The sequence below is a fragment of the Leucopleurus acutus genome, assembly GCF_964270905.1.
Source record: "Leucopleurus acutus genome assembly, chromosome: 10".
In the NCBI taxonomy this organism is placed as follows: domain Eukaryota; kingdom Metazoa; phylum Chordata; class Mammalia; order Artiodactyla; family Delphinidae; genus Leucopleurus; species Leucopleurus acutus.
Window position 1 is genome coordinate 60,689,941 of NC_139153.1, and position 27,120 is coordinate 60,717,060.

General features: G+C 39.1%; 1 protein-coding gene across 1 annotated transcript in view; it reads right to left on the reverse strand.

Moving 5' to 3' along the window:
* The window catches only part of PRIM2 (DNA primase subunit 2), a 292,588-nt gene that overhangs the window by 44,142 nt on the left and 221,326 nt on the right, over window positions 1–27,120 (reverse strand). The window contains exons 11-12 of the mRNA XM_082848562.1: window positions 12,169–12,295; window positions 5,670–5,752 (exon numbers count right to left, since the gene is read on the reverse strand). Of these exons, the coding sequence (XP_082704688.1) occupies window positions 5,670–5,752; window positions 12,169–12,295 (210 nt within the window). The remainder of the gene's footprint in view (window positions 1–5,669; window positions 5,753–12,168; window positions 12,296–27,120) is intronic.

Sequence of the window (27,120 nt, forward strand, 5' to 3'; positions counted from 1 at the left end):
TGCAGGCTGTGTTCACGCCGCCAACCTCAGTCCTCTCCCGGCGCTCAAAAGCCGGAGCCTCAGCTCCCAGTCCCGCCCGCCCCGGCGGGCGAGCAGACAAGCCTCTCAGCTGGTGAGTGCCGGTCGGCCCGATCCTCTGCGCTGGAATCTCTCCGCTTTGCCCTCCGCACCCCTGTTGCTGTGCTCTCCTCCGCGGCTCCCAAGCTCCCCCACTCCGCCTCCCGAAGTCTCCACCCGCGAAGGGGCTCCTCGTGTGTGGACACTTTTCCTCCTTCACAGCTCTCTCCCGCTGGTGCAGGACCCGTCCCTATTCTTTTGTCTCTGTTTAGTTTTTTCTTTTGCCCTAACCAGGTACGTGGGGGGTTCCTTGCCTTTTGGGAGGTCTGAGGTCTTCTGCCAGCGTTCAGTAGGTGCTCCGTAGGAGTTGTTCCACGCGTAGATGTATTTCTGGTGTATCTGTGGAGAGGAAGGTGATCTCCGCGTCTTACTCTTCCGCCATCTTCCCGGAACTCCCCTGTTTTTTTTTTAATTAGACCAATTCTAATTGATGTATACTTTTAAAATTGCATTTCCCTAATACCTAATGCTGAACGTTTTTTTTCACGTGTTTATTATTCAAATATTTGGTGAAATGTCTGTTCAAACTTTTTACTCACTTAAAAAACTGTTTTCTGATTATTGAGCTTTGAGAGGACTTTATATCTTTATAATTCTGGAGATAAGTACTTTATGAAATACATCATTTGCAAATATTTTTCTTCCAGTCTATGGCTATTTTATTACTCTCTTAACAGTGTTTCTGCAGACCAAAGTTTTAATTTTGATAAAGTCTAATTTATCAACATTTTCTTTTACTGAACATACTGAATCCAAGGTTATTCAGATTTTCTTGTTTTCTCCTAGAAGGTTTACATTTAGATCTATGACCCACTCCAAATTAATTTTTTTAAAGGTATGAAGTATGTGTCTAGGTTTTATTGTTTGTTTTTTTTTTTGACATATGGACTTTCAGTTTTTCTAGAACTACTTGTTGGAAAATATTCTTTTCCTATTGAATTGCTCTGGCACCTTTATTTAAAAATCCATTGCCCATATATATGTGGGTCTGTTTCTGGACTTTTTATTCTGTCCAGTTGATCTCTATGTTTTTCATTTCCCTAGAACCACACTGTCTTGATTACAGTAGCCCTACAGTAATTCTTGAAATTAGGTAGTGTGTACCTCTAACTCTGTTCTTTGACTGTTTTCATCAATGTCTCAGCATAAAGATCTTGCACATATTCTGTAGATAAATACATATAAAAAACATTTACATCTTTTTGGTACTATTGCATATAATTAAAAATTTTTAAATTTCCAGTTGTTTTTTGGAAGAAATATAATTGATTTGTGTATACTGACTTAGTATCCTGCAAGTTATTAGTTATAATAGCATTTTGGTAGGTTCTTTGACATTTTTTTTCATAGATAATCACATTGTCTGAGATTAGAGGAAGGTTTTCTTTCTCCCCTTCTAATCTGCCTTCTATTTCTTTTTCTTCCCTTACTGTACTGGTTACAGTCATAGAACGTACTTTGTCTGATTTCAATTCATTTCAATTTTGTAATGGATTTTTTAAGACCAGGATGTGACCTATGTGGGTGTGTATTCACCTGCTGTGGGGCAGTATGTTTATAGCTCAAGTCTTCTACATCCCTACTCATTCTCTGTCTGCTTATTCTAGTTATTACTGAAAGAGGAGTGCTCAAGTCTCCAAATGTAACTGTGGATTTGTCTGGTTCTCCACTCATTTCTCTCTGTTCTTACTGTGTGTGTGTTTAAGTTACGTTGTTGGGGTATGAACACTTAGGATTCTGATGTCTTGCTGGTGACCTGACCTCCATGTTTTTCTCTTTTGGGGGAGGGCTGAGGAATAAATGCAGGACTGCCCATCATCTTTGGCTTTATTGTTGTTCAGTTCCGGTCTTCCTAAGATACCAAGCTCATTCAAAAAGGATGATGAAATGTGATCCTATAAATATGCTCCTTTAAAAAGTAGGTGATGCCAATTAAGTCACAATTATCTCTCTTCTGATCATCAAAATTCTGATTATTAAGATCTAAGTATTTCTTAATGTTGAAGGTATCTTTTTCAAGTAGTTTTTCTCTGAAATAAAAGTAGCTCCATTGAGCCTTACATTGCATTTAAATGATATTTTTCTTGACTTTCTTTCAGTATTTTAACATGCACTTGGAGTTTTTAAGCTCTAATTTGCACTTATGCCAGCCTGCAACTAAGTACTCATCAAGATGTTTTACATGGATTTTTCATTCATCAACTTTCTTCCCTTTAGAACACAGCTCCTGAGCTGGCTTCACTCTATTGAAAAGCCACTCAATAAAGACATTAAATGAGAGCAAAATATTATTTACAGCTTGTGCACATGCACTCTGCCTCTGTGTTCATCTCAGACAAAAAGTTACAATGCAGGTCCAAAGGATGATGTGGAAATTACTATCACAGCAACTAAGTAAGGAATCTACTTGTGGATTGAGCATAAATGGAGGAATGCAATGGAGTCAAAGGTAAGAGTGTACATACATAGTCACTACTGTTAAATAAAAGCATTACTCTTCTTGATAAACATGATAGTAGCCTATATTTTTTAAAAAGTGATTCTTCATGAAGTGCCCATCAACAGATGAATGGACAAAGAAGATGTGGTACATATATACAATGGAATATTATTCAGCCATAAAAAAGAATGAAATATTGCCATTTGGGACAACATGGATGGACCAAAAGAATATTATACTAAGTGAAGCAAGTCATACAGAGAAAGACGAATACTATATGACTTCACCTATATGTGGAATCTAAAAAAACAAAACAAATGAATGAACATAACCAAACAGAACCAGAGTCATAGATACACAGAACAAACAGGTGACTGCCAGAGGGGAGTCGGCTGAGGGGAGGAGAGACACAGATGAGGGAGATTAAGAGGTACAAACTTTAAGTTATAAAATAAATGAGTCACAGGGATGATACGTACAGTGTGGGGAATATAGTCAATAACTATGTAATATCTTTGTGTGGTGACAGATGGTAACTAGAGTTATCATCGTGATTATTTGAAAGATAAAGAAATATCGAACCACTATGTTGTGTACCGGGAACTAACATGGCATTGTAAGTCAATTATACTTCAAAAAGCAAACAACCAACAAATAAACTCATAGAAAAAAGGGTCAGACTTGTGGTTTTCAGAAGTGGGGTTGTGGGAGGGGGAACTGGATGAAGGCAATCAAAAGGTAGAAACTCCCAGTTATAAGATAAATAATTACTGAGGATGTAATGTAGAACATGATAAACATAATTAACACTGCTGTGCATTACATGTGAAAATAAAGAGTTTTCATTATGAGGAAAAAATATACTTTTTTCTGTTTCTTTACTTTTGTATCTATATGAGATGATGGATATTTGCTAATCTTACTGTGGTCATCACTTCAGGATGTATGTAAGTCAGAGCACTGTGCTGCACACCTTATACAGTGCTGTATGTCAATCTTGTCTCAAGAAAACTGGAGAAAAAGAAAAAGAGCAATGGGGTGTACACTGTGGTCATGATGTAATGGAGACATAAGCTAATTCTGCTCGGTTAGAGAGGGATTATCTTTGTTTCTATCTTTATCAAGCCCACCCTCTCTGATGGGTTCTTTTCTCCTCTTCCTACAAACAGGCTCAGGTCTACTCTGGCCCCAAACACACAAACAAACCACCCATGAGGCTTACGCTGATAGCGCCAACACCCCTTTCACTAGCACCTTCCGTGAAACATGCTGTCTGCAGATCCAAGCCACTGTCTCATTCATTCATCTTTAAGTGACTGTGATCTTGCTCTGGTTTCCCCCAGGACACTGACGCCTCTCACCAAATCCAGCCACCTCTCCTCAGTCCTAATCCCACCCAGTCCCTCAGCTACGTAGGACCCTGTGGTCCACACCTCCTCTCACACTCCTCTCCTGATGTTTGTACACTGCACTTTCCTGAAGTACTCCCTCCCTCTCCCCTCATTTCTGCTCTGTCCTTCTACTGCCTGACAAAGGGAAGCGTCAACCAAGATTCTGTTCTGAGTCCTGGCTTTTGACTCCCTACCCCCTCTTCTCCATTATTTGTTCTCCTCTCCCACAGAAAACTCACGATAATCAACTCTAAAGTAAACTGGGGTTGAGAAGAAAACGTGGAGTCCGAAGGCCTGGCTTCCATTTCTGTTTCTACTGACTTAGTTGCTGTGCACCCAAGGGCATGTAACACCCCACAACTCCACAAAAGTGAAGAGATCTCTTCTAATGTCCCTTCCAATCCCACAGTTCTACAATTCTAACCCTAAAGAACATCAGATTTCCAGCTGGAATTTGTCTAATGCACTGACAAATCCACATTCTGTCTGCCATTTAACTGTCCCAGCTCCAAACCTAATCTCTCAAACCAACAACTTCTTTTAGGTTGCCTATTAATGTTGATGTACTGGTGCCACCAATACCGTAAGCTTGAAATGCTAGTAATCCTATACACTTACCGTCTTTTATTCACACTTTCTCTCTTTTTAACCACCCCCCATACACTCAAGGCCTAATTCACAGAGCATCTCTTCCAGGAAGTGATCCTCAGCCTCCCAATCTGGTAGCCATCCCCCATCTTCAGAAGAGCCGAGACACTCTATGTGTGCCTCTTTCATTACACTCGACACATGTTTTCCTCCAGATTCTGGTTATGAAGGAGCAGGGTTTATATCTGAATCCTCTTAGCATTTGCAAAGAGCACCTTGAGCACTACCTTCCCCAGAGGACAGAAAAACCGTAAGATTTGAACTGAATTGACTAAACTCAATATATACTCTGGATGCAGCAGAAGCAGTAGAGTTTTCTAGAATAATTTTTTTTTCAAGAAAAAAAAATTGATATATAATGATTTAGATGTTCCGGCTCTAAAATAGATATTGTTCTTTTTCAGCTAAGGAAGCAGAAGCTCCTCTTGAACTCCTTCAAAATCCAAGCCAACTTACAAAGCACACTAGAGACAGTATGTCTGTGAGGTCACAAGTTTTTTAAACGCATGTTTATTAAACGATATACTCTTAAATATTTGGTTTTACATTTGAGCATTTCTTTTTTTATCTAAGTGGTTTACGAGGCAAAGTAGTTTGATAAACTGTTCGACCTGATGAACTATCCTCGGAAGTGTGGATCTGATGTAGTAAATGAGAATGCCCAGCCAGTCCATACTGCATTATCTTCTCCTTCAACTTCCCTACAGCACAAAGTCTCCAAAATGAAATATGATATCATTGATTTTCAGCTTCATTAATAAGCTTCAATGCATTCCTCTAAAATTTTTTTTTAAAATGCCCCCCATTGAGACAGTAAAACAAATTGAGAGGAAAAAAAAAGGTTTTCAGCTTCCGTTATTACGTAAAAATGCAGCCTAGCAGACAGAAGAACTAGAATTTCCAAGGAGTCTAAAGCAGAAAAGCCAAAGCTTTGGCTTAATTCACCCAGAAGATAGGATGTTTGGCGTGAGGCCCAGCAGGTAGTACACCGTGTCACTGCAAGAACATGTCATGAAACTGAAGGGCCTGTCCACTGTCTCATTACTGAGGCTGCAGGGCAGGGTCCGACCTACCTGGCTGATCCCTGAGGGAGGGATCTTGTACGCCTGCAGCTTCTGTCTCAGCAGCTCGGGATCACTGTGCCGGAAGGGGCACCCTGACAACGACAAGCAGCACAGCAGCAAGGTTATTCACCCGGACGTAATACATCACCACACTCGAAAGACTGTCTCAGCGCCCCTTAATTGTCCAACAGCTTATTAATAAAAAAGTTAATTGCCCATGGGTGCAACTGCTTTCCTCTCTTTATCTAAATGACGACTGAGCTGTGCGGTTACCAGGACACTACAGCCTCAAGACTTACATAAAACATTCCAGCATTCTCAGGCAAGGCTGCCCACTCACTAGAAGGAGGAAGCAGTTTTAATTATGCTACTAGCTAACAAGCAGAGATAATCACCAAGTAGCTATAAAACAGTTTACCTAAAGACTTTATACAATCTCACATTTTTTTCTAGTTTAAAAAAATTACATAAAGGAAGACAGATGGTGTAAACAAAAAGAAAAATGTGCAAACTCTAAGAAATATAAAAATCTCACATCATTTTCGCATGTTAATTTTATGCCTACTTCCCAAAGAGTAGAATCCATATAAATTTAAAGGAATCCCAGATGGACATGAGCTGACAAATAGGAAACTGCTTCATAGAAAAACAACTTATAGTAGGTACAAGTAATCTCTATATTATTTCATGAGAAAAATATGGATGGACTACTAAAAAATATGCATAAATAACACAGAAGAATTGAAATGTAAAAGCTGTATTAGGCCAAAATTTAGGAAATTTTAGGTATTTTAATAAGAAACTGTAATGATAAGTCAACATACTTAATTTAAAATTTAATACAGGAAACCAGATAATTTTTTTCAGTCATACAGATGATGGACCTGTAAGTTAATTAGAAACAACTGTGCATTTTTAATGAAATCAATGGAAAATTGGTCGCAGCAAAAATAATGGAAAAAGAGCCTAGATGCTAAACAAATGTGTTTAACCAAAAGTCTTAACTATAAGTAAAAGCATCCATGATAACACTGGATCCCTACAAATTATGAAAGTCACAAAATTCACCGTAGTATACAGTTTATTAAGATCAACACTGTAATGCCATTTAGTATGAGGAAGTGTGACGAGCAGCCGTACAGCACGTAGTTAAGAGTCTGGAGCTGCCCTTCCTGCATCTGAATCTCACTTTACCAGCTATGGGTCAGGGGACCATGGGCACGTCTCGTGTCTTATTGTTGATTCAGCTTCACTGTCTGTCATGTGTGGGAAATACACCCGCAGAGTTCCTGTGACAATGGAGGATAAAGCCCTTACACTCTCGGCTCGGAGGAAGCACCCAACATGGGTTAGCCAACATTATTACTCTAAAAAAAGTCTGATGATGAAATGGCAAAGGGTCCCAATGAGAAAGAAATGAGGCTTAGTTAAGCCCAGAATTGTTAAAGGACACCAAAAAGAGACAGATTAATTGAACTGTCCAAATTTCATTTGAAATAATGGCTATACCTGTAATGAAAAGGATCAGAAAGGGCAAAGCCAAGAAGAAACTGAAGATTGACAAAAAACCAGAGGTCACAAAAAAGTCTTTCAAAGCTATGCTCACAAGAAGAAGAAAACAGAAGAAACAAACCACCTCAGGAGCAGGGAAGCTGGTGTTATTTTGACAAATGACAGAAAGAAAACAGAACTTGACAACTCCTACTTTGTTTCTATCTTCCACATCAAAGGGAACAATCTTCCAAACTGGAAAGGGCTGAACTCACAGGTAAGTTAAGATGAAGTGAATGTAGACACAACTAATGCTGATTCCAGCAAAGTGTTGAATAGAACTTCCCAGCACACATTTGTGGAAAGGATGGATAAACAGTCTGGAATATAGTTCTACCTACATCAACTCTGACTGGTTGAACAACACCATTCCAGGCAGTGCTGGTTAATGAAATATGTCAACCTAGGGGCTACAGAGCTTTGCAAACTACACAAATCTAAAAGGATAGAGACTTCTGGTTTCCAGTCTGGCACAGAAAGAGCTTAGAAGTTGTCACTCCATCCTAACAAGTAAAAAGCTGAACAGGGCTTCCCCGGTGGTGCAGTGGTTGGGAGTCCGCCTGCCAATGCAGGCGACACGGGTTCGTGCCCCGGTCCGGGAAGATCCCACATGCCGCGGAGTGGCTGGGCCCATGAGCCAAGGCCGCTGAGCCTGCGCGTCCGGAGCCTGTGCTCCGCAACGGGAGAGGCCACAACAGTGAGAGGCCTGCATACTGCAAAAAAAAAAAAAAAAAAGCTGAACAGACTGAAAAATCAACAACTCCTCTCAGATCTGTCAAAGAAATGAGGTCACAGGGCAAACCACTGCCCCCAAAATTGGAGGGAGAGGCAGACAGAGAGAATCACAACAAACCAGAGCAGAAATCTCTGTAGGAACCAGCACTGGGGTAGGGAAACCTAACCTGTAACTGACAAATTTCTGGAGTCTCTGTGTGGACACGTCTGAGAGTTAGAAGCTCCAGGGAGACCAGTCAGAGGAGGGCTACACTTTGCAGCTGAACTTCAGGGGCTCTACCAGGTGCTCACAGTGAACAACAGAGAAATCCCCCTCATGCTCTAGCACGGGGGTAAGCAAAGGTACCATTTTAAATACTCCAGAGTACTCTGTTCCTCTTAGTAAGGCTGCCCTCAGGAGAAACTATTTTACCAGAGCCTGACCTCCCTGGGGGAAGAGAAATGCCCAGCTCCAGCCTCCTGGGGCCGTCCTGTCCCCCCAAAGGGAGGAAGCTGAGAATCACTGTTGACGTTCACAGCCCACAGCCACAGGGTCACTAAACACTGAGACCCAATTACCCAATCCAACACTATAGACACCCCCCTGCTCACCACCGCATCACTACAGACCTATGTACTGGAGTTTCTCACGTCTACCTTTCAACAAAAAATAACAGTGTGAAGAGACGGAAAACGTGTCAGAATTAGAGCCAGATAAGGCACGGATACTGCAGTTATCAGACTGGGAATTTAAATTAACTATGATTAATATGCTGAGGGCTCTACTGGAAAAAGTAGACAACATGCAAGAACAGATGTGTAATGTAAGCAGACAGATGGAAATTCTAAGGAAGAATCAAAAAGAGATGCAAACACTGTAAGAGAAATGAAGAATGCCTTTGATGGGCTTATTAGCAGACACAGCTGAGGAAAAGATCTCTGTGCTTGAGGATATGTCAATAGAAACTTCAAAACTAAAAAAACAAAAGGAAAAACAACAAGAACAGAATAGCCAAGAACTGTGAACAACTATGAAAGGTGTAACATATGAGAATGGGAATACCAGAAGGAGGAGAGAGAAAGAAACAGAAGCAATAATGACAGAGAATTTCCCCCAAATTAATGTCAGACACCAAACCACAGATCCAGGAAGCTCAGAGAACACCAAGCAGGATAAATGCCAAAAAAAGGCAGCTAGGCATATTATATTCATACTTCAGAAAATCAATAACAAAGAAAAATCTTGAAAGAAGCCAAAGGGGAAACACCTTACCTACAGAGAAGCAAAGAAAACAATTATATCTAACCTATCCTCAGAAACTGTGCAAGAAGAGAGTGGAGTGAAACAGTTAAACCGTTGAGAGAAAAAAATCCCTCAAACCCAGAATTCTGTACCCTGAGAAATTCTCCTTCAAAAGAGGAGAAAGAAGGATTTTCTCTGACAAAAAAAAATTCAGGTAATCTGTTGCCAGACCTGCAGGGCAAGAAACATTAAAAGAAGTTCTTCAAAGAGAAATAAAATGATACAAACCAGAAATTCAGATCTACCCAAAGAAAATTTGAACATCAGAGAATGATAAGGAAAGGTAATATAAAAACTTTTATTTTCCTTATTCATAACTAATCTGACAGATAACAGTTTGTTCACAGTAATGGGAACAGTGTATTCTGTTATGCATGTTTATGTATATATCTGTGTGTGTTTATATATTCTTAAATATAAATGAAATGAATGACAGAATGATACAGGGAAGTAGAAATATTCATTATTATAAGGTACTTGCATTACTTATGTGTGATGTGGTGATTTGAAAAGAGAGTTGGATTAGTTGTACACATATAGTGAAAACCCTTTAAAAAATAAAACTAATTTAAAAAGTAACAAAAGAAGTACAATAGATATGCTAAGAAGAGAAAAAAGATGGAATCATATAAAATGCTCAGTTAAAACCATAAAAGGCAGAAAATGTGTGTAAGACAAAAACAAAGAATAAGGGCAACAAATAAAAAACACTAACAAATATGGCAGCCATTAATCCAACTATACCAATCATTACTTTAAACGTCAGTGGTCACCAATTAAAAATAGATTGTCAGAATGGATCAAAATCAAGACCCTATGGTATGTTGTATACAAGAAAGCCACTTTAAAGACTCATGGATTGAAAGTAAAGACAGAGAAAGATACACCATGCTAACACAAATCAAAGAAAGTGGGAGTATCTATGTTACTTTCAGACAGAGCAGTGTTCAAAGGATGGGAGTTTATGCAGGATAAAAAGGGGCATTACATAACGATAAGGGGTGAATACTCCAAGAAGACATCACCATCCGTAATGTGTATGCACTTAACAAAAGAGCATCAAAACACATCAGGGAAAACCTGACAGAATTGCAAGGAGAAGTGCCGACTCCACTGCTGGACTCCACCTCCATCAAGCTGGACAGATCCCGCAGATGGAGAATCTGCAACAACACAGTGAGCTCACGAGCACCATCATTCCGGGACAGAAATGATATCCATAACTGGCTATACCCAACAGCGGCAGACAGCACATCCTCAGCTCATAGGGACAAGCCCTCTGCTGCGGGCCGTGTTGACATGGGGATAGCTGAGCAAGTGTGGGGCAGAGGGCACCCGGGAACTCTCTATACCTCCTGCTCAGTACTGCTGTGACCCTAAAACCGCTCCACAAAACTATAGCTTATTCACTTAAAGAAAGGGTAGATCAATGTGTCTAAAAAACAATACGAGCTCGTTGAGTGTTTGCTAAGTACAGTGGTCCCTCAGCATCCACAGAGGACTGGTTCTGGGACCTGCCTGGGATATCAAAGTCTGCAGGTACCCAAGTCCCACAGTTGGCCCTCCGTATCCGAGGTTCCACATCCTCAGATTCAGCCAACCTCGGATTGTGTAGTACTGTATATATTTGTTGGAAAAAATCTGCGTGTAAGATGGACCCACGCAGTTCAAACCCCTGCTGTTCAAGAGTTAGCTGTGTATTATTTTCTAGCTGATAGAGTTTAAATTAAAAACAAAGTAAAACAAACAGAATGGACCAGAATAAATAAGATACAAAAACAGGAAGAAGAAATATAAAATCCTGTCTTTAAGCTAATAAAAATCAACTAAGTAAGTGCTGAGTGTGAGGACCTGGAAACCGACAGAACCATTGGGAGCTTCACTTGGCCAAGCTCAGTGTAAGTTACTCCCTGGTGTGGCCACTGGGAAAAGCTACAGACTTTCTCACCACAAGTATCTGGTCAGTTGTTTTCAAAGTGTAGAAGACATCAAAATCACCCAGAGAACTAGCAAATAAATCTGAGTTTATGCGTCTGAGGGTGGTGCCTGAGTCTGTATTTCTAAAAGCTCCGTAAGTGCCTGACACAAGCGGTGAAAACCGCTCACTGTGTGTTCCAGGACTGGCCACCTTTGCCATCTACTAAATATGAATGCTCTAGACACATGAAGCATCTTTCTTAAAATTCCATTTGAGATTTTTTGGATCTTTAACAGCTTGCAAGTGTGTGATCTTCTAAAAAAGAATTTCATTTAAGATGAAATTAAAACAAGAAAAAGTTTTGACACATATTGCAGTCAGCTTTGGTAATCTAGAAAATTTAACTAATATGGACTATTAAATCATCCTCTCACATACCAGACAAGTGAGGAGCTTTTCAAGGTATGCTCAGAGAACTATTTTAGAAAAAAGTTGTTAAACTCAGAAATCTACAGAAAACAGATTAACTTTCTTTTTAACCTACAACTTAGGCAAATTGATAGAGTTTGAAACTGTGACTTGTTAAATTCCTCAATCTTTGTTAATCAGATGATAGTAATGAGAATAAAACACACTCTCCCCCTCAGTAGTCTTTGAAAATTGATCAATCTACTGTTCCAAAATTCGAGGCACTCAATTTTTAAAAGCTTTGAAGAACTCGCATCAGCCTTCTAAGACACATGCAGAACAGGAGAAAGAGAATAGCAGGTGAAGGGGACAGAGGACTAAAGAGCCCAGTCCAGCACAAAGTAGAGCACAGCAGAACCACTTTCTTGTGCTGACCCAGCTCAATAATAAGACATACCACTAGAAGCTAGTGGAGCTCTGGCTTGACCTGATGACCGACACAAGCTACAAACCCGTTCCCCTTAGTAATGCAAAAACCATTCCACTGTTTCAGTGTTTCCTACAGAGCTCCTGGGTTCCTGTACATCACAGACACATCCAGAGGAAGCACTTACCATGATAATCCCCTTGGCCTGGTGGATTGGTTAGGATAATCTTCAGGCAACTGTAAGGCGTATAGTCTGTCCTCTTGCCTTCCTTTCCAAAGCTATGACGGATGTTGTAAGAGTAGCCTTTATCAAACTGATGAGAGGAAAAAGAAAGAAGAGACAAAGTAAGCCAGCATTGTACTGGTGGTGTCAACAGTGCCCACTGGAATTGAAGAGTACAAAGTGATTTTTCTAAAATAAATTTAGCATTCACAGGCAGATGCACATTTATACCAATACAACATTTGGGTCCTTTACAGGTTTTTAAAGGTAAAAAACTTAAAGGAAACACATTTCTCAGGTTAGAGACACCTTATGTTTATATGTTTAAAGATGAGGATAATCCTTTCCTGAGAAGAATAATCGATTTGCTCATTTCTTGGTTTGATTCCAAAGATCATGCTAGATGTAAATCATCTTCTCTACTCCCTTTATCCTAGTCTTCCCTGAATTCCCACATCCTGCCTATTCTACTTTTGAAGTGTCTCCTAACTAATTAATGCCTTCCTCTGGATTTTCACTATACAAAACAAGCAGTCAGCAAATGCTTGATGAAGGAACTACTGTGATTGCCTCCTGCCTGGAATTCCTGACTCATGTTCAAAATGCAAGGTAACGGCATAGGAAGGACTTTGAAATGGGTGGGATAAGAAGAAAAAAGGAACTCATATTTATTGAAAGGCTCAGTATAGTGGGTCTAAGCTATCTAATACTTTCAGGAAAGCAGGACAGAGAATCAGAATAAGAGATTGGAAAATACTGTGGGTTTTTATGGGTGAGATTTTTTTTTCATTTAAGTATAGTTGATTTACAATGTTGTGTTAGTTTTTGGTATACAGCAAAGTGATTCAATTATATTTATATATATTATATGCTTTTTCAGATTCTTTCCACTATAGGTTATTACAAGATATCAAATATAGTTCCCTGTAGTATATAGTAGGTCCCTGTTGTTTAGGGGTGAGATTTTTAAATTTGAGGCTACAATTTACATTTAGTGGAATGCACAGATCTCAGGTCTACAGTTTGATGTAACACATACCCGCATCAAGAGACAGCATGTTTCCACCATCCAAGAGGCCCCCTGAGCCCCTCAGCATTCTCAGCATTCTTCCCCGCCCTCCACACCCAGAAGCAACTATTGGTCTGACTTTTGTCACCCTGGCTTTAGCTATTCTATAACTTCACATAAATGGAATTGTACAGTCTTTTGTTTCTGTTTTTTGCGGTACGCGGGCCTCTCCCGCCGCCGCCGCGGCCTCTCCCGCCGCCGCGGAGCACAGGCTCCGGACGCGCAGGCCCAGCGGCCATGGCTCACGGGCCCAGCCGCTCCACGGCATGTGGGATCCTCCCGGACCGGGGCACGAACCCGCGTCCCCCGCATCAGTAGGCGGACTCCCAACCACTGCACCACCAGGGAAGCCCTGTACAGTCTTAAGTATTTTGTGTCTGACTTTTTCATGTCTTTTCATGTTTTTGAGATTGATCCATGCATCACATGTATTGTCACATGTACCAGCAGATTGTTCCACTGTATGAATATACCAGGTAGTTTACCTAGTCTCCTGCAGATGGACACCTGGGCTTTTCCAGTTTGGGGCTGTTATCAGTAAAGCTGCCATGCACATTCTTGCAGATGACTTTTGTGGACATTATTTTCATTTCTCTCAGATAAATATGCAGGAGTAGAATTGCTGCCAACCATTTTCCAGAATGGCTGTACTATTTTATACCCCATCAGCAATGCATGAGAGTTCCACATTCTCCCCAAAGTGTGGTGGTGTCAATTTCATTCATTTTAGCCATTCTAATAGATGGGTAGTGGCATCTCATTCTGCATTTCCCTGATGACAAACACTATTGAGTACTTTTTCACGTGCTTTCTTGGCTGTGATATGCCTTATTTTGTAAAGTGTCTGTTCAAGTCTTTTTAGAATCTGGGTTGACAATTATTCCATTGAAAGAATTCTTCATATATTCTGGATACAAACGTGTTAGGTGTTACAAATATTTTCTCAGTCTGTGGCTTGTCTATTTTCTTGATGTTACTTTTTGACAAGATGAGCAGATGTTTTTATTTTTGATGAATGCTAATTAAATCACGTTTTTATGGCAGTGCTCTCTGTGTCCTCTCTAAGATAGGTTGCAGAGATATTCTGTATTGTCCTTTAGAAGCCATAATGTTTTAGCTTTTCAGTCTAGGTCCTGATTCATCTCAAGTTAATTTTCGTATGTTCTCTTTTTATCCCCTGTAGGGAAAGAAAAATATTTTTCCCTCTACCCTCCTAGGTTAAATGGCTGGGGCCCATGAATCAAACTGATAAAAGACAGATTAACAAGGAAAAAAACCCCCACTTAATTACATTTGTACATAAGTACATGTACAAAGAGATACGACTCAAGGAGGTAGGCTGATGACTGAAGCTTAAACATCATCTTAGGCTAAATCAAGGAAAAAGGGGTTTAGGGATTCTGGGTTGGGGAAGCAAGTTCTGAGAAGGGGAGGGGAAGAAATACAGGGTAAATAAGGGTTGGCTTGTTCTGCAGATAAGACTTGGGTAGCTTTCTTCCTGGTATAGAGATAACATTACAAATGTAAATTTCCTTTATAAGAGGGGAAATTTATACTGTATCCTTAGGCAGTTAGGGGAGGAGACAGCTTTTCCTGCATCTGCTTGTCCTTTAGCTCAAAATAATCCTTATGCCTGCCAATTGGAAATTGTCACTTGCCATCTGCCTCTACAAGGATGAGGTCCCTGGCCACTGCAGTTGCTGACCTTCAACACCGCTTGAAAGGAGTTCTGGGCTGAGATCAGGAAGGAGGCACTCTGTGCTCTGGTATAACTGTGAACAAGCCTTCAGATAGTTAGATACTTTCAGGTAAAGATTTTATGAGCCTAATTGTATGAGCCTAATTTCTTGCATCTTCCTCGTGATGAGCAGCAACCTTCTGCTGAAACGTGTGCTTGACTGCATGTACCCCTGTCACTAAAATCACATACATACTGACCTTCCCCCCTTATCTCTTTGGAGCAGTTCCTCAGAGCTATCTGAGAGGCTGTCTCCCAGGCTATAGTTCTCATTTTGCCCCAAATAAAACTTAACTCACAACTCTCACATTGTGCATTTTTTTCAGTCAACATGCCAAAATAGCGTATTTTGGATGGCATATCCGGTATCCTTCACCCCCATGTGAACTGGATAACACTTTTTCTAACACCATTTATTGAAGATATTTTATTCCATTGCTCTATAGTTCCATACTTTTGCCGATGCCACACTGTTCTCTTTACAAAATCTTTAGAATAAGTCTCAAATTCAGATAATGTAAGTCCTCCTGCTTTGTTTTTTTCAATATTATTTTGGCTATTTTATGTCCTTGCATTTCCATATAAATTTTAGAATCAGTTTATCAATTTCTACTTAAAAAAAAAAAAAGACTGCTGGAATTTTCAGCAGTCAGTAGCTTACAGTTTCATAACTACCTATCTGCCCACAAGCAATCTACAACCAGGAAAACAAATGGCATTTCAACAGAAAACTTTCAAGAAAGAAAATTTTCAAATTACCATTAAATTTCACTGGTGAAAACAAGAATGTTAAAAGTTCCAGCAAACATATTTTATGGACAACTTCTATTTGTTTAGTCATAAGCATTAACTATAATCAATCTCCTTGTGCAAACTTTTAGGTATGAATTGAATTTAATTAGACATAAGATTTCTGTACATTCATCAGAAAACACTGAAAGAACTTTTCGGTCAGCCATTATGTTAAAGTAATGAAAAGCTACCCTCTCTAAAGGAAGAAAAGCGATAATTATTATCTTTCCCCTCCCTTTCCTTTCCAATTTACTTCCCGCTTATGTATACATATGTCTAAAATTTGGACCTTACTAAGCTTTCGGGCTATTCACGTATTTATCATACAAACTGTCTTCTCTAGTTTTCAGACTGGCAAACTCTTGAAATATTGTGTAGAAGGTACATTTATTGGGTAATGTTTTTTAGGGAATACTTACTTTCCAGGTGTCCACATTCACAACTCAAAGGAACAACTGTAAGGTTCACATGGGAAGAGGGGGTGAGAACCAGGTGGAAACACTCTTTTCCGCCTTGGCTCCTCCATTCCACTCCAGCCAGCAACAGGAAATGCCAGAAAATCAACACCAGGCCTGAAGGTGGCTGAGTGGAAGCTGGCAACCTTCCAAATTAGTCCCGTGGCACTGCAATCTGCATTTCTGCTCAAGTCAGCAGCAAATCATTTTCAGGGCCACTATGTTACCAGTAGAACTCAAGAAACATGATAAAGCAGGCGCATCCTCATCCTGCTCCTACCCGTCTCTTTCAGAGTCTCCCTCACAAGTCTGCCTCCCACCCCAGCTCCACCTGGGGCCCAGCAACTGCATCTTATTACATTTTTTATAGTATTTACACCCAAATCCTCTCAGGGGTCATGAGTAAACCTCTAACTGTCATGAGCAGTGCATGGTCTTCCTTAGAAGAAAGTCTTTCCTACCAAGAAAAGCCCGCAGACCAAGTATTACTCCCACTGTCAGAACATCAAAACCTGCCTTTCATAAGTCAAGCTTAGCTTGCACAGTAAAGTGAGAATGGTTGCAAACCAAGTGCCCTTCAGAGAGAGATTTATATTCAAAAAGGAAAATCTTGACCTAAGTGAGGCAAAACAACCATAGTGGGCAGAGAACAGGGTAAGGATATGGTAATTTTTAACAAAGACATTTTCAATCCTTTTTTGGTGAGTTGTTTCCTACTCACAAGAATTTGGAATTCTAATTTACATATTTAAAAACACACAGAGGGCAAGTCTGCCAACTACAAAGGGCCCTCCTTCAATGCCCAGATCCAGCATCCCACACATCACAAGGGGCCCCAGGAAGTTTAGTTGCCACAAGTGCCAACAGGAAGGCACAGCTCAGCAGCAGGGCCACACGTGTACACAGACCTGTACTTGGGGAAGGGCGTGAAACCACCCATGGTCTCTCCTTGACACACATTCTTGCTGACTCTCCTACAGCTTGTGATCATTGATTATCTCTTCTCTTGTCACTTCCCTAAAGCTTTACTTACAATGTTAATAAGCAGAATGCATGCCATAGGCATTTAATACATAATGCCCACCCTTTAAATGCTTACTTACGAAATTACTCAATTTTTTGTAAAACTAATTTTGTAATCAGTCACCTACAGATTGCAAATACTTCTCTTTAACTCTTAACTTTAACCACAGTTTAACTCTTTGAGGTCACTGAAACATCATATACATTCTAACCAAACAACACACTGAAGGAGACTTAGAGACCAAAGGCTGATAGTTAAGACAAGGGCTTTAAGTCAAATACCTGAGTTTAAATCTTGTCTCTACCATATGTTAGCTGTGTGACCTTGGGCAGGTGACTCATCGTCTTTATAACAATTCCCTTACACAGTATATAAAAATAAAGGAGTAATACTTCATATGCAGGGGTGGTGTGAAGATGAGCTAATAGCTCATCTTCATAAAGCATGTGGCATAGCTTCTAACACAGAATAAGCTTTGAATTGAATATATTTTTGAGTTATCAATATCAGAAAAACAAACCAATCAAAAAAATGGGCAGAAGACCTAAACAGACATTTCTCCAAAGAAGACATACAGATGGCCAACAAGCACATGAAAAGATGCTCAACATCGCTAATCATCAGAGAAATGCAAATCAAAACTACAGTGAGGTATCACCTCACGCTGGTTAGAATGGCCATCAGCAAAAAGTGTGAAAACAACAAATGCTGGAGAGGGTGTAGAGAAAAGGGAACACTCCTACACCGTTGGTGGGAATGTAAACTGGTGCAGCCACTATGGAGAACAGTATGGAGGTTCCTTAAAAAATTAAAAATGTTCACATCCTAATCCCTTTCCATGGAGAACATTTTCAGTTCTAGACTCGAGAACATGCATATTTTTCTTTCCTTCAAATTTCCCCTGAGGCAGCGTCACGCTAAAATTTTAAAATTTGGATTCCCCACTTTGTTAGAATATAAAAAATAGTGAAATGCTAAAAATCCACAGAAAAAGTATTGAATAAAATGATCCTATGTAATTTTATAAGGTAGTTGATTAAGCAGATCACTTTCAGTGGAGCCAATAGATCAAAAGAAAGATCAGCTGTGTATCAAAAACCTGCCATAATCCTCAGAGGGAAGTGGAGAGCATTGTGTTCATGAATGCAGGTGGTGTGGGGTTAGTCTGTTGGTATGTCTCTTTCATATTCTGCTATAAGGACTATACCCAAATGGACTCAGAAGACAAGACTTGAGGATCTTCTGTGACCTGGGGCTCTGTGATCTCCATCATTCTAACTGTATCTATTCATTCAGATATTAAATAAAGAACATCATTTCTAAATTCCTAATGGAGAATTTAGTACAATTGTACTACTGTTTTTAGCAATAAAACCAAAATTATGCTTAGTGATGTTTCAATAATAATAGCTTACATTTACACAGATCTTTAGTGGTGACGAAATGATTCTTCTTAGACCCTTTACTACTTGTAAGGTATGGAAGTTAGGTATCCCTATATTTTATAAATATGCAAACTAAGATTTCAAGAGGTCAAATGATTAGTTATTTCAATTACTTAGTAGAAAAGAGATGGAATTTAAAATCTTACTCTTTTACTTTCTAGAAACTATTACAAAATTATAAATGGGAGAAAATTAATAAATAAATACAGGCCAACTGTCAGTTATCCATGGCAAATATCCATCTGTAGGCTGCTTCCCTGCTGTCACTCAGTTGCTTCAGGGACATCTGAAAGTCACACTGAACCACAGTTAAACAAAATGTTTCTGATTCTACTGTATACCAGGGAAAAGAGTCTACTCTCAAAGAAATGGTAACTCTAACAAGCCACTCACATAGCATTTATTTAGTTCCTAATTTACCATGATTTTAGAATCATTAAAAATGATAAATTTGAAGTTAACCATCTGAAATGAAGAAACACTAAAAAGTATTTCATCATGCTTCCAAATCACCAGGTACTCTTTTTTTTTTTTTTAAATAAATCTATTTATTTATTTATTTTGGGCTGGGTTGGGTCTTCATTGCTGCACGCGGGCTTTCTCTAGTTGCAGCGAGCGAGGGCTACTCTTCCTTGCGGTGCGCGCAGGCTTCTCATTGCAGTGGCTTCTCTTGTTGCAGAACACAGATGGGCTCTAGGTGCGCGGGCTTCAGTAGTTGTGGCATGTGGGCTCAGTAGTTGTGACTTGTGGGCTCTAGAGTGCAGGCTCAGTAATTGTGGCACACAGGCTTATTAGTTGCTCCACAGCACGTGGGATCTTCCTGGACCAGGGCTCAAACCCATGTCCCCTGCATTGGCGGGTGGATTCTTAACCACTGAGCTACCAAGAAAGCCCTAGGCACTCTTAATATTTGTCTCCTCTACCATTCTAGGTGGCACATGACAAGGAACTGGGGTACAAAATCAGGGAAAAGGGGGTATGAAAGCAGAGAGGAAGGATGCAGTACACAGCATCGCTCACCTCCCTGGCACCTGGACCTGGAGTTTCAGCAAATGTAGCTTCCTCATCAGTCGGAATTTAAGAGCTGGAGCAGGCATAGCCAGCATCTAATGCAGCCCTGAGGGTGTAGGAGAGCAAGGAGCAGAGGGTTTAGTCCTCAACCACAGGGCGAATGAGGGAAAGAACCCTTGTCTCCGCACTGCCTACTTTGTGTACTTCTCGGTCTAGGCTATAACCAAGGCCAGCGTGAAGCCTAGCAAACTGCAGCTGTTCACGAGGCTGAACCACTGAGCATCTTCCTTGTACATGTGCTCATCAGATCGCCCCACCAAAGGACCAAAAGCAAATCTTATACTGACCATTCTGTTAGTTTTCAGTGACAAAGGAGAGTTGGCAAATTCCCATTGCTAACTACCATATCTTAACATTATTTAAATAGAGGCCTTGACAATTCAACCGAGAGGAGATGGGCTGGGAGAATCATGAGGTGGGCCACTAATCAGCCTTTAATCACCTTAAACAACAAGGCCCTACTGTACAGCACAGGGAACTATATATTCAGTATCTTGTAATAAACCATAATGTAGAATATGAAAAAGAATGTGTGTGTATACATACATATATATAAATATAAAAAACCGAATCACTTTGCTGTACACCTGAAACTAATACAACATTGTAAATCAACCATACTTCAATTAAAAAAAAAAAAAGATCTCCAACTGTTCAGACAGTTTGCCTGATACTAGGAAAGGACAGATTAGTGATAGAATTTTCAGCATCCCACCTGAAACGCTTGTTTTAGAAAATCTGCTTTATTCACTGGTATGGATGCCACCAACATAACAGTGAATGAAAATTTATTAAAATTCCAAATATAATTTCCCAACGTTTGAAGACAGAAACCACAGACAAACCTTCATTCACTAAAGTAAAAGCATTTACTGAATCACATACTTATAGCCTAAAAGACTAAATTTAATAGCCCTTAAAAGGTGGCCAACTTAGTCTCTATTTCACTGGTAGCTAAAGAGCCAACATCAAACAAACCCCAACAGAAAAGCAAAGAAGCAGGCTGCCTGATGCTCTGGTCCAAGACCAGCTGGCTCAGCCCACATAAACTGGTCTTTTCACTCACTGGAAACAAGAGAAGCAAACTGAAACCATTGTCGAAGCCTGCAATCAGCGACCACACAGAAGTGAGCTGATGAGAGCTTTTCATTGCTCAATGAAAGGCACCCTCTTCACAGATATAGTACTAATTTTTTACAAACATTTTGAAATCAAAATAAATGTACATTTATTTAACTTCTGCTAGATTAGTTTTATCCTATTTACTCATTTTCCCATATTTAGTTTTTGTCAAAAATTTTTTCATACTTTGCTTTTCTACATTACGTTATCCACAGTGTTAGTATTTTCTAGAACTGAATTTCTATTATGACAGAATTTTAAAGATCTAGCTTTATCATTAAAAAGATGTCTCAAGATACTGCTTATAACCTATTGTGCATATTATGTGCAATAAATCTAAGGTTCTGAAGAGCTGCCAGGATGACTGCAAAAATATAACTCTTACATCTTAACATCTTACAGATGTTAAGAAATATCTAAATATTTTTATAATAAACACTTAAATATTTACATATATAGATATATTTCAATGATATCTTTCTGGGTGCATAAAGGTTCAGAAATGTCATATATTCCTGGTAGAGTACACCTTTTATCAACATATAGAAATATAACTGTTTTCCTGTTTAATAGTTTTCTCTTGTACTGCATTTTGTACAATATTAATATTTTCACTCCAGTTTTCTTTTTGATTCCACTTGCTAGTACTCCCCTCTCCACCTTTACTGTCAATCCTTCTGCATCAGAAAGTCTTGTATAAATAGCAAATGGGTAAGTGGCTACCCATGACCACCCTCTAGTGGTTACTCAGAGCATATGAAAACACTTTTTCTATCAATGTCAAAAATGAACCAGACTCTCTACAAAAAAGACAAGATTTTTAGCACACTCTTACTTCCATCATGATTATAAAATTAGCTCCAGCATAATTAAGGATTAAATGATTTTCCCAGAGTCACAATAATACAGTTAATATTTCACTTGTTCGATTCTATGTCATCTTCTAATCATCTAAGTTTGGCTACATAACAGACAACCAAAAGAAAAACTTACATTGGATTTTTAAAGTAAATATATTATAGAATATCTCATTCCCTGAAATGACAAAGGGCATGAGATAAAGTTTTAATTTACAGTGGGAAGCCAGATTTTTCCTCTACAATTTCAGGGACAAAAAGAAGATGAATATGGATCTGTTGCCTCCTGTTGTAGACAAGTGTTTTCTTTCTTTTCTAAAGGTTAGAGGGAATCCCCTAAGGCTGCGCCTGGATATCAAAAGAGAAATACACGAAATATTCTATGAAGAGTTATTAAAAGGTATTTTGAGGGACAGAGAGCTACTTTATTTTTCAAGGGAATTAACAAGGCATTTTGGGGTATTTTTGTTTGTTTTTTTACATCTTTATTAGAGTATAATTACTTTACAATGGTGTGCCAGTTTCTGCTTCACAACAAAGTGATCAGTTATACATATACATATGTTCCCATATCTCTTCCCTCTTGTATCTCCCTCCCCCCCAACCCCCCATCCCACCCCTCTAGGTGGTCAAAAAGCACCAAGCTGATCTCCCTGTGCTATGCGGCTGCTTCGCACTAGCTATCCATTCCACGCTTGGTAGTGTATATACGTCCATGCCACCCTCCCGGCCTGTCACAGCATACCCCTCCCCCTCCCCATATCCCCAAGTCCATTCCCCAGCAGGTCCGCGTCTCCATTCTCATCCTACCCCCAGGTTCTTCATGACATTTTTTTCCCTTAAATTCCATATATATGTGTTAGCATATGGTATTTGTCTTTCTCTTTCTGACTTACTTCACTCTGTATGACAGACTCTAGGTCCATCCACCTCATTACAAATAGCTCAATTTCGTCTCTTTTTATGGCTGAGTAATATTCCATTGTATATATGTGCCACATCTTCCTTATCCATTCATCCGATGATGGACACTTAGGTTGTTTCCATCTCTGGGCTGTAAATAGAGCTGCAATGAACATTTTGGTACATGACTCTTTGTGAATTATGGTTTTCTCAGGGTATATGTACAGTAGAGGGATTGCTGGGTCATATGGCAGTTCTATTTGTAGTTTTTTAAGGAACCTCCATACTGTTCTCCATAGTGGCTGTACCAATTCACATTCCCACCAGCAGTGCAAGAGTGTTCCCTTTTCTCCACAGCCTCTCCAGCACTGTTTCTAGATTTTTAGATGATGGCCATTCTGACTGGTGTGAGATGATATCTCATTGTAGTTTTGACTTGCATTTCTCTAATGATTAACGATGTTGAGCATTGTTTCATGTGTTTGTTGGCAGTCTGTATATCTTCTTTGGAGAAATGTCTATTTAGGTCTTCTGTCCATTTTTGGATTGGGTTGTTTGTTTTTCTGTTATTGAGCTGCATGAGCTGCTTGTAAATTTTGGAGATTAATCCTTTGTCAGTTGCTTCATTTGCAAATATTTTCTCCCATTCTGAGGGTTGTCTTTTGGTCTTGTTTACAGTTCCCCTTGCTGTGCAAAAGCTTTGAAGTTTCATTAGGTCCCATTTGTTTATTTTTGTTTTTATTTCCATTTCTCTAGGAGGTGGGTCAAAAAGGATCTTGCTGTGATTTATGTCACAGAGTGTTCTGCCTATGTTTTCCTCTAGGAGTTTGATAGTTTCTGACCTTACATTTAGGTCTTTAATCCATTTTGAGCTTATTTTTGTGTATGGTGTTAGGGAGTGATCTAATCTCATACTTTTACATGTACCTGTCCAGTTTTCCCAGCACCACTTATTGAAGAGGCTGTCCTACCTCCACTGTACATTCCTGCCTCCTTTATCAAACATAAGGTGACCACAAGTGCGTGGGTTTATCTCTGGATTTTCTATCCTGTTCCATTGATCTATATTTCTGTTTTTGTGCCAGTACCATACTCTCTTGATTACTGTAGCTTTTTAGTATAGTCTGAAGTCAGGGAGCCTGATTCCTCCAGCTCCGTTTTTCGTTCTCAAGATTGCTTTGGCGATTCAGGGTCTTTTGTGTTTCTATACAAATTGTGAAATTTTTTGTTCTAGTTCTGTGAAAAATGCCAGTGGTAGTTTGATAGGGATTGCATTGAATCTGTAGATTGCTTTGGGTAGTAGAGTCATTTTCACAATGTTGATTCTTCCAATCCAAGAACATGGTATATCTCTCCATCTATTTGTATCATCTTTAATTTCTTTCATCAATGTCTTATAATTTTCTGCATACAGGTCTTTTGTCTCCTTAGGTAGGTGTATTCCTAGATTTTTTATTCTTTTTGTTGCAATGGTAAATGGGAGTGTTTTCTTGATTTCACTTTCATATTTTTCATCATTAGTGTATAGGAAGGCCAGAGATTTCTGTGCATTAATTTTGTATCCTGCTACTTTACCAAATTCATTGGTTAGCTCTTGTAGCTTCCTGGTAGCATCTTTAGGATTCTCTATGTATAGTATCATGTCATCTGCAAACAGTGACAGCTTTACTTCTTTTCCGATTTGGATTTCTTTTATTTCCTTTTCTTCTCCAACTGCTGTGGCTAAAACTTCGAAAACTAGGTTGAACAAGAGTGGTGAGAGTGGGCAACCTTGTCTTGTTCTTGATCTTAGTGGAAGTGCTTTCAGTATTTCACCATTGAGGATGATGTTGGTTGCGGGTTTGTCATATATGGCCTTTATTATGTTGAGGAAAGTTCCCTCTATGTCTACTTTCTGCAGGGTTTTTATCATAAATGGGTGCTGAATTTTGTCGAAAGCTTTCTCTGCATCTATTGAGATGATCATATGATTTTTCTCCTTCAATTTGTTAATATGGTGTATCACGTTGATTGATTTGCGTAAATTGAAGAATCCTTGCATTCCTAGAATAAAGCCCACTTGATCATGGTGTATGATCCTTTTAATGTGCTGTTGGATTCTGTTTGCTAGTATTTTGTTGAGGATTTTTGCATCTATGTTCATCAGTGATATTGGCCTGTAGTTTTCTTTCTTTGTGACATCCTTGTCTGGTTTTGGTATCAAGGTGATGGTGGCCTCGTAGAAGGAGTTTGGGAGTGTTCCTCCCTCTGCTATATTTTTGAAGAGTTTGAGGAGGATAGGTGTTAGCTCTTCTCTAAATGTTTGATAGAACTCACCTGTGAAGCCATCCGGTCTGGGCTTTTGTTTGTTAGAAGATTTTTAATCACAGTTTCAATTTCAGTGCTTGTGATTGGTCTGTTCATATTTTCTATTTCTTCCTGATTCAGTCTTGGCAGGCTGTGCATTTCTAAGAATTTGTCCATATCTTCCATGTTGTCCATTTTATTGGCATAGAGTTGCTTGTAGTAATCTCTCATGATCTACTGTATTTTTGCAGTGTCAGTTGTTACTTCTCCGTTTTCATTTCTAATTCTATTGATTTGAGTCTTCTCCCTTTTTTTCTTGATGAGGCTGGCTAATGGTTTATCAATTTTGTTTATCTTCTCAAAGAACCAGCTTTTAGTTTTACTGATCTTTGCTATCGTTTCCTTCATTTCTTTTTCATTTATTTCTGATCTGATTTTTATGATTTCTTTCCTTCTGCTAACTTTCGGGTGTTTTTGTTCTTTTTTCTCTAATTGCTTGAGGTGCAAGGTTAGGTTGCTTATTCGAAATGTTTCCTGTTTCTTGAGGTAGGCTTGTATTGCTATAAATTTCCCTCTTAGAACTGCTTTTGCTGAATCCCATAGGTTTTGGGTCTTTGTGTCTCCACTGTCACTTTTTTCTAGGTATTTTTTTATTTCCTGTTTGATTTCTTCAGTGATCACTTCGTTATTAAGTAGTGTATTGTTTAGCCTCCATGTGTTTGTATTTTTTACAGATCTTTTCCTGTAATTGATATCTAGCTCTCAGCGTTGTGGTCGGAAAACATACTTGATACAAATTCAATTTTCTTAATTTTACCAAGGCTTTATTTGTGACCGAAGATATGATGTATCCTGGAGAATGTTCCATGAGCACTTGAGAAAAATGTGTATTCTGTTGTTTTTGGATGGAGTGTCCTATAAATATCAATTAAGTCCATCTTGTTTAATGTATCATTTAAAGCTTGTGTTTCCTTATTGATTTTCATTTTGGATGATCTGTCCATGGGTGAAAGTGGAGTGTTAAAGTTCCCTACTGTGAATGTGTTACTGTCCATTTCCCCTTTTATGGCTGTTAGTATTTGCCTTATGTATTGAGGTGCTCCTATGTTGGGTGCATAAATATTTACAATTGTTATTTCTTCTTCTTGGATTGATCCCTTGATCATTATGTAGTGTCCTTTTTTGTTTCTTCTAATAGTCTTTATTTTAAAGTCTATTTTGTCTGATATGAGAATTGCTACTCCACCTTTCTTTTGGTTTCCATTTGCATGGAATATCTTTTTCCATCCCCTCACTTTCAGTCTGTATGTGTCTCTAGGTCTGAAGTGGGTCTCTTGTAAACAGCATATATATGGGTCTTGTTTTTGTATCCATTCAGCCAATCTATGTCTTTTGGTGGGAGCATTTAGTCCATTTACATTTAAGGTAATTATCCATATGTATATTCCTATTCCCATTTTCTTAATTGTTTTGGGTTCGTTATTGTAGGTCTTTTCCTTCTCTTGTGTTTATTGCCTAGAGAAGTTCCTTTAGCATTTGTTGTAAAGCTGGTTTGGTGGTGCTGAACTCTCTCAGCTTTTGCTTGTCTGTAAAGGTTTTAATTTCTCCATCAAATCTGAATGAGATCCTTGCTGGGTCGAGTAATCTTGGTTGCAGGTTTTTCTCCTACATCACTTTAAATATGCCCTGCCAGTCCCTTCTGGCTTGCAGAGTTTCTGCTGAAAGATCAGCTGTTAACGTCATGGGGATTCCCTTGTGTGTTATTTGTTGTTTTTCCCTTGCTGCTTTTAATATGTTTTCTTTGTATTTAATTTTTGACAGGTTGATTAATATGTGTCTTGGCGTATTTCTCCTTGGATTTATCCTGTATGGGACTCTCTGTGCTTCCTGGACTTGATTAACTATTTCCTTTCCCATATTAGGGAAGTTTTCAACTATAATCTCTTCAAATATTTTCTCAGTCCCTCTTTTTCTCTTCTTCTTCTGGAACCCCTATAATTCAAATGTTGGTGCGTTTAATGTTGTCCCAGAGGTCTCTGAGACTGTCCTCAGTTCTTTTCATTCTTTTTTCTTTATTCTGCTCTGCAGTAGTTATTTCCACTATTTTATCTTCCAGGTCACTTATCCGTTCTTCTGCCTCAGTTATTCTGCTAT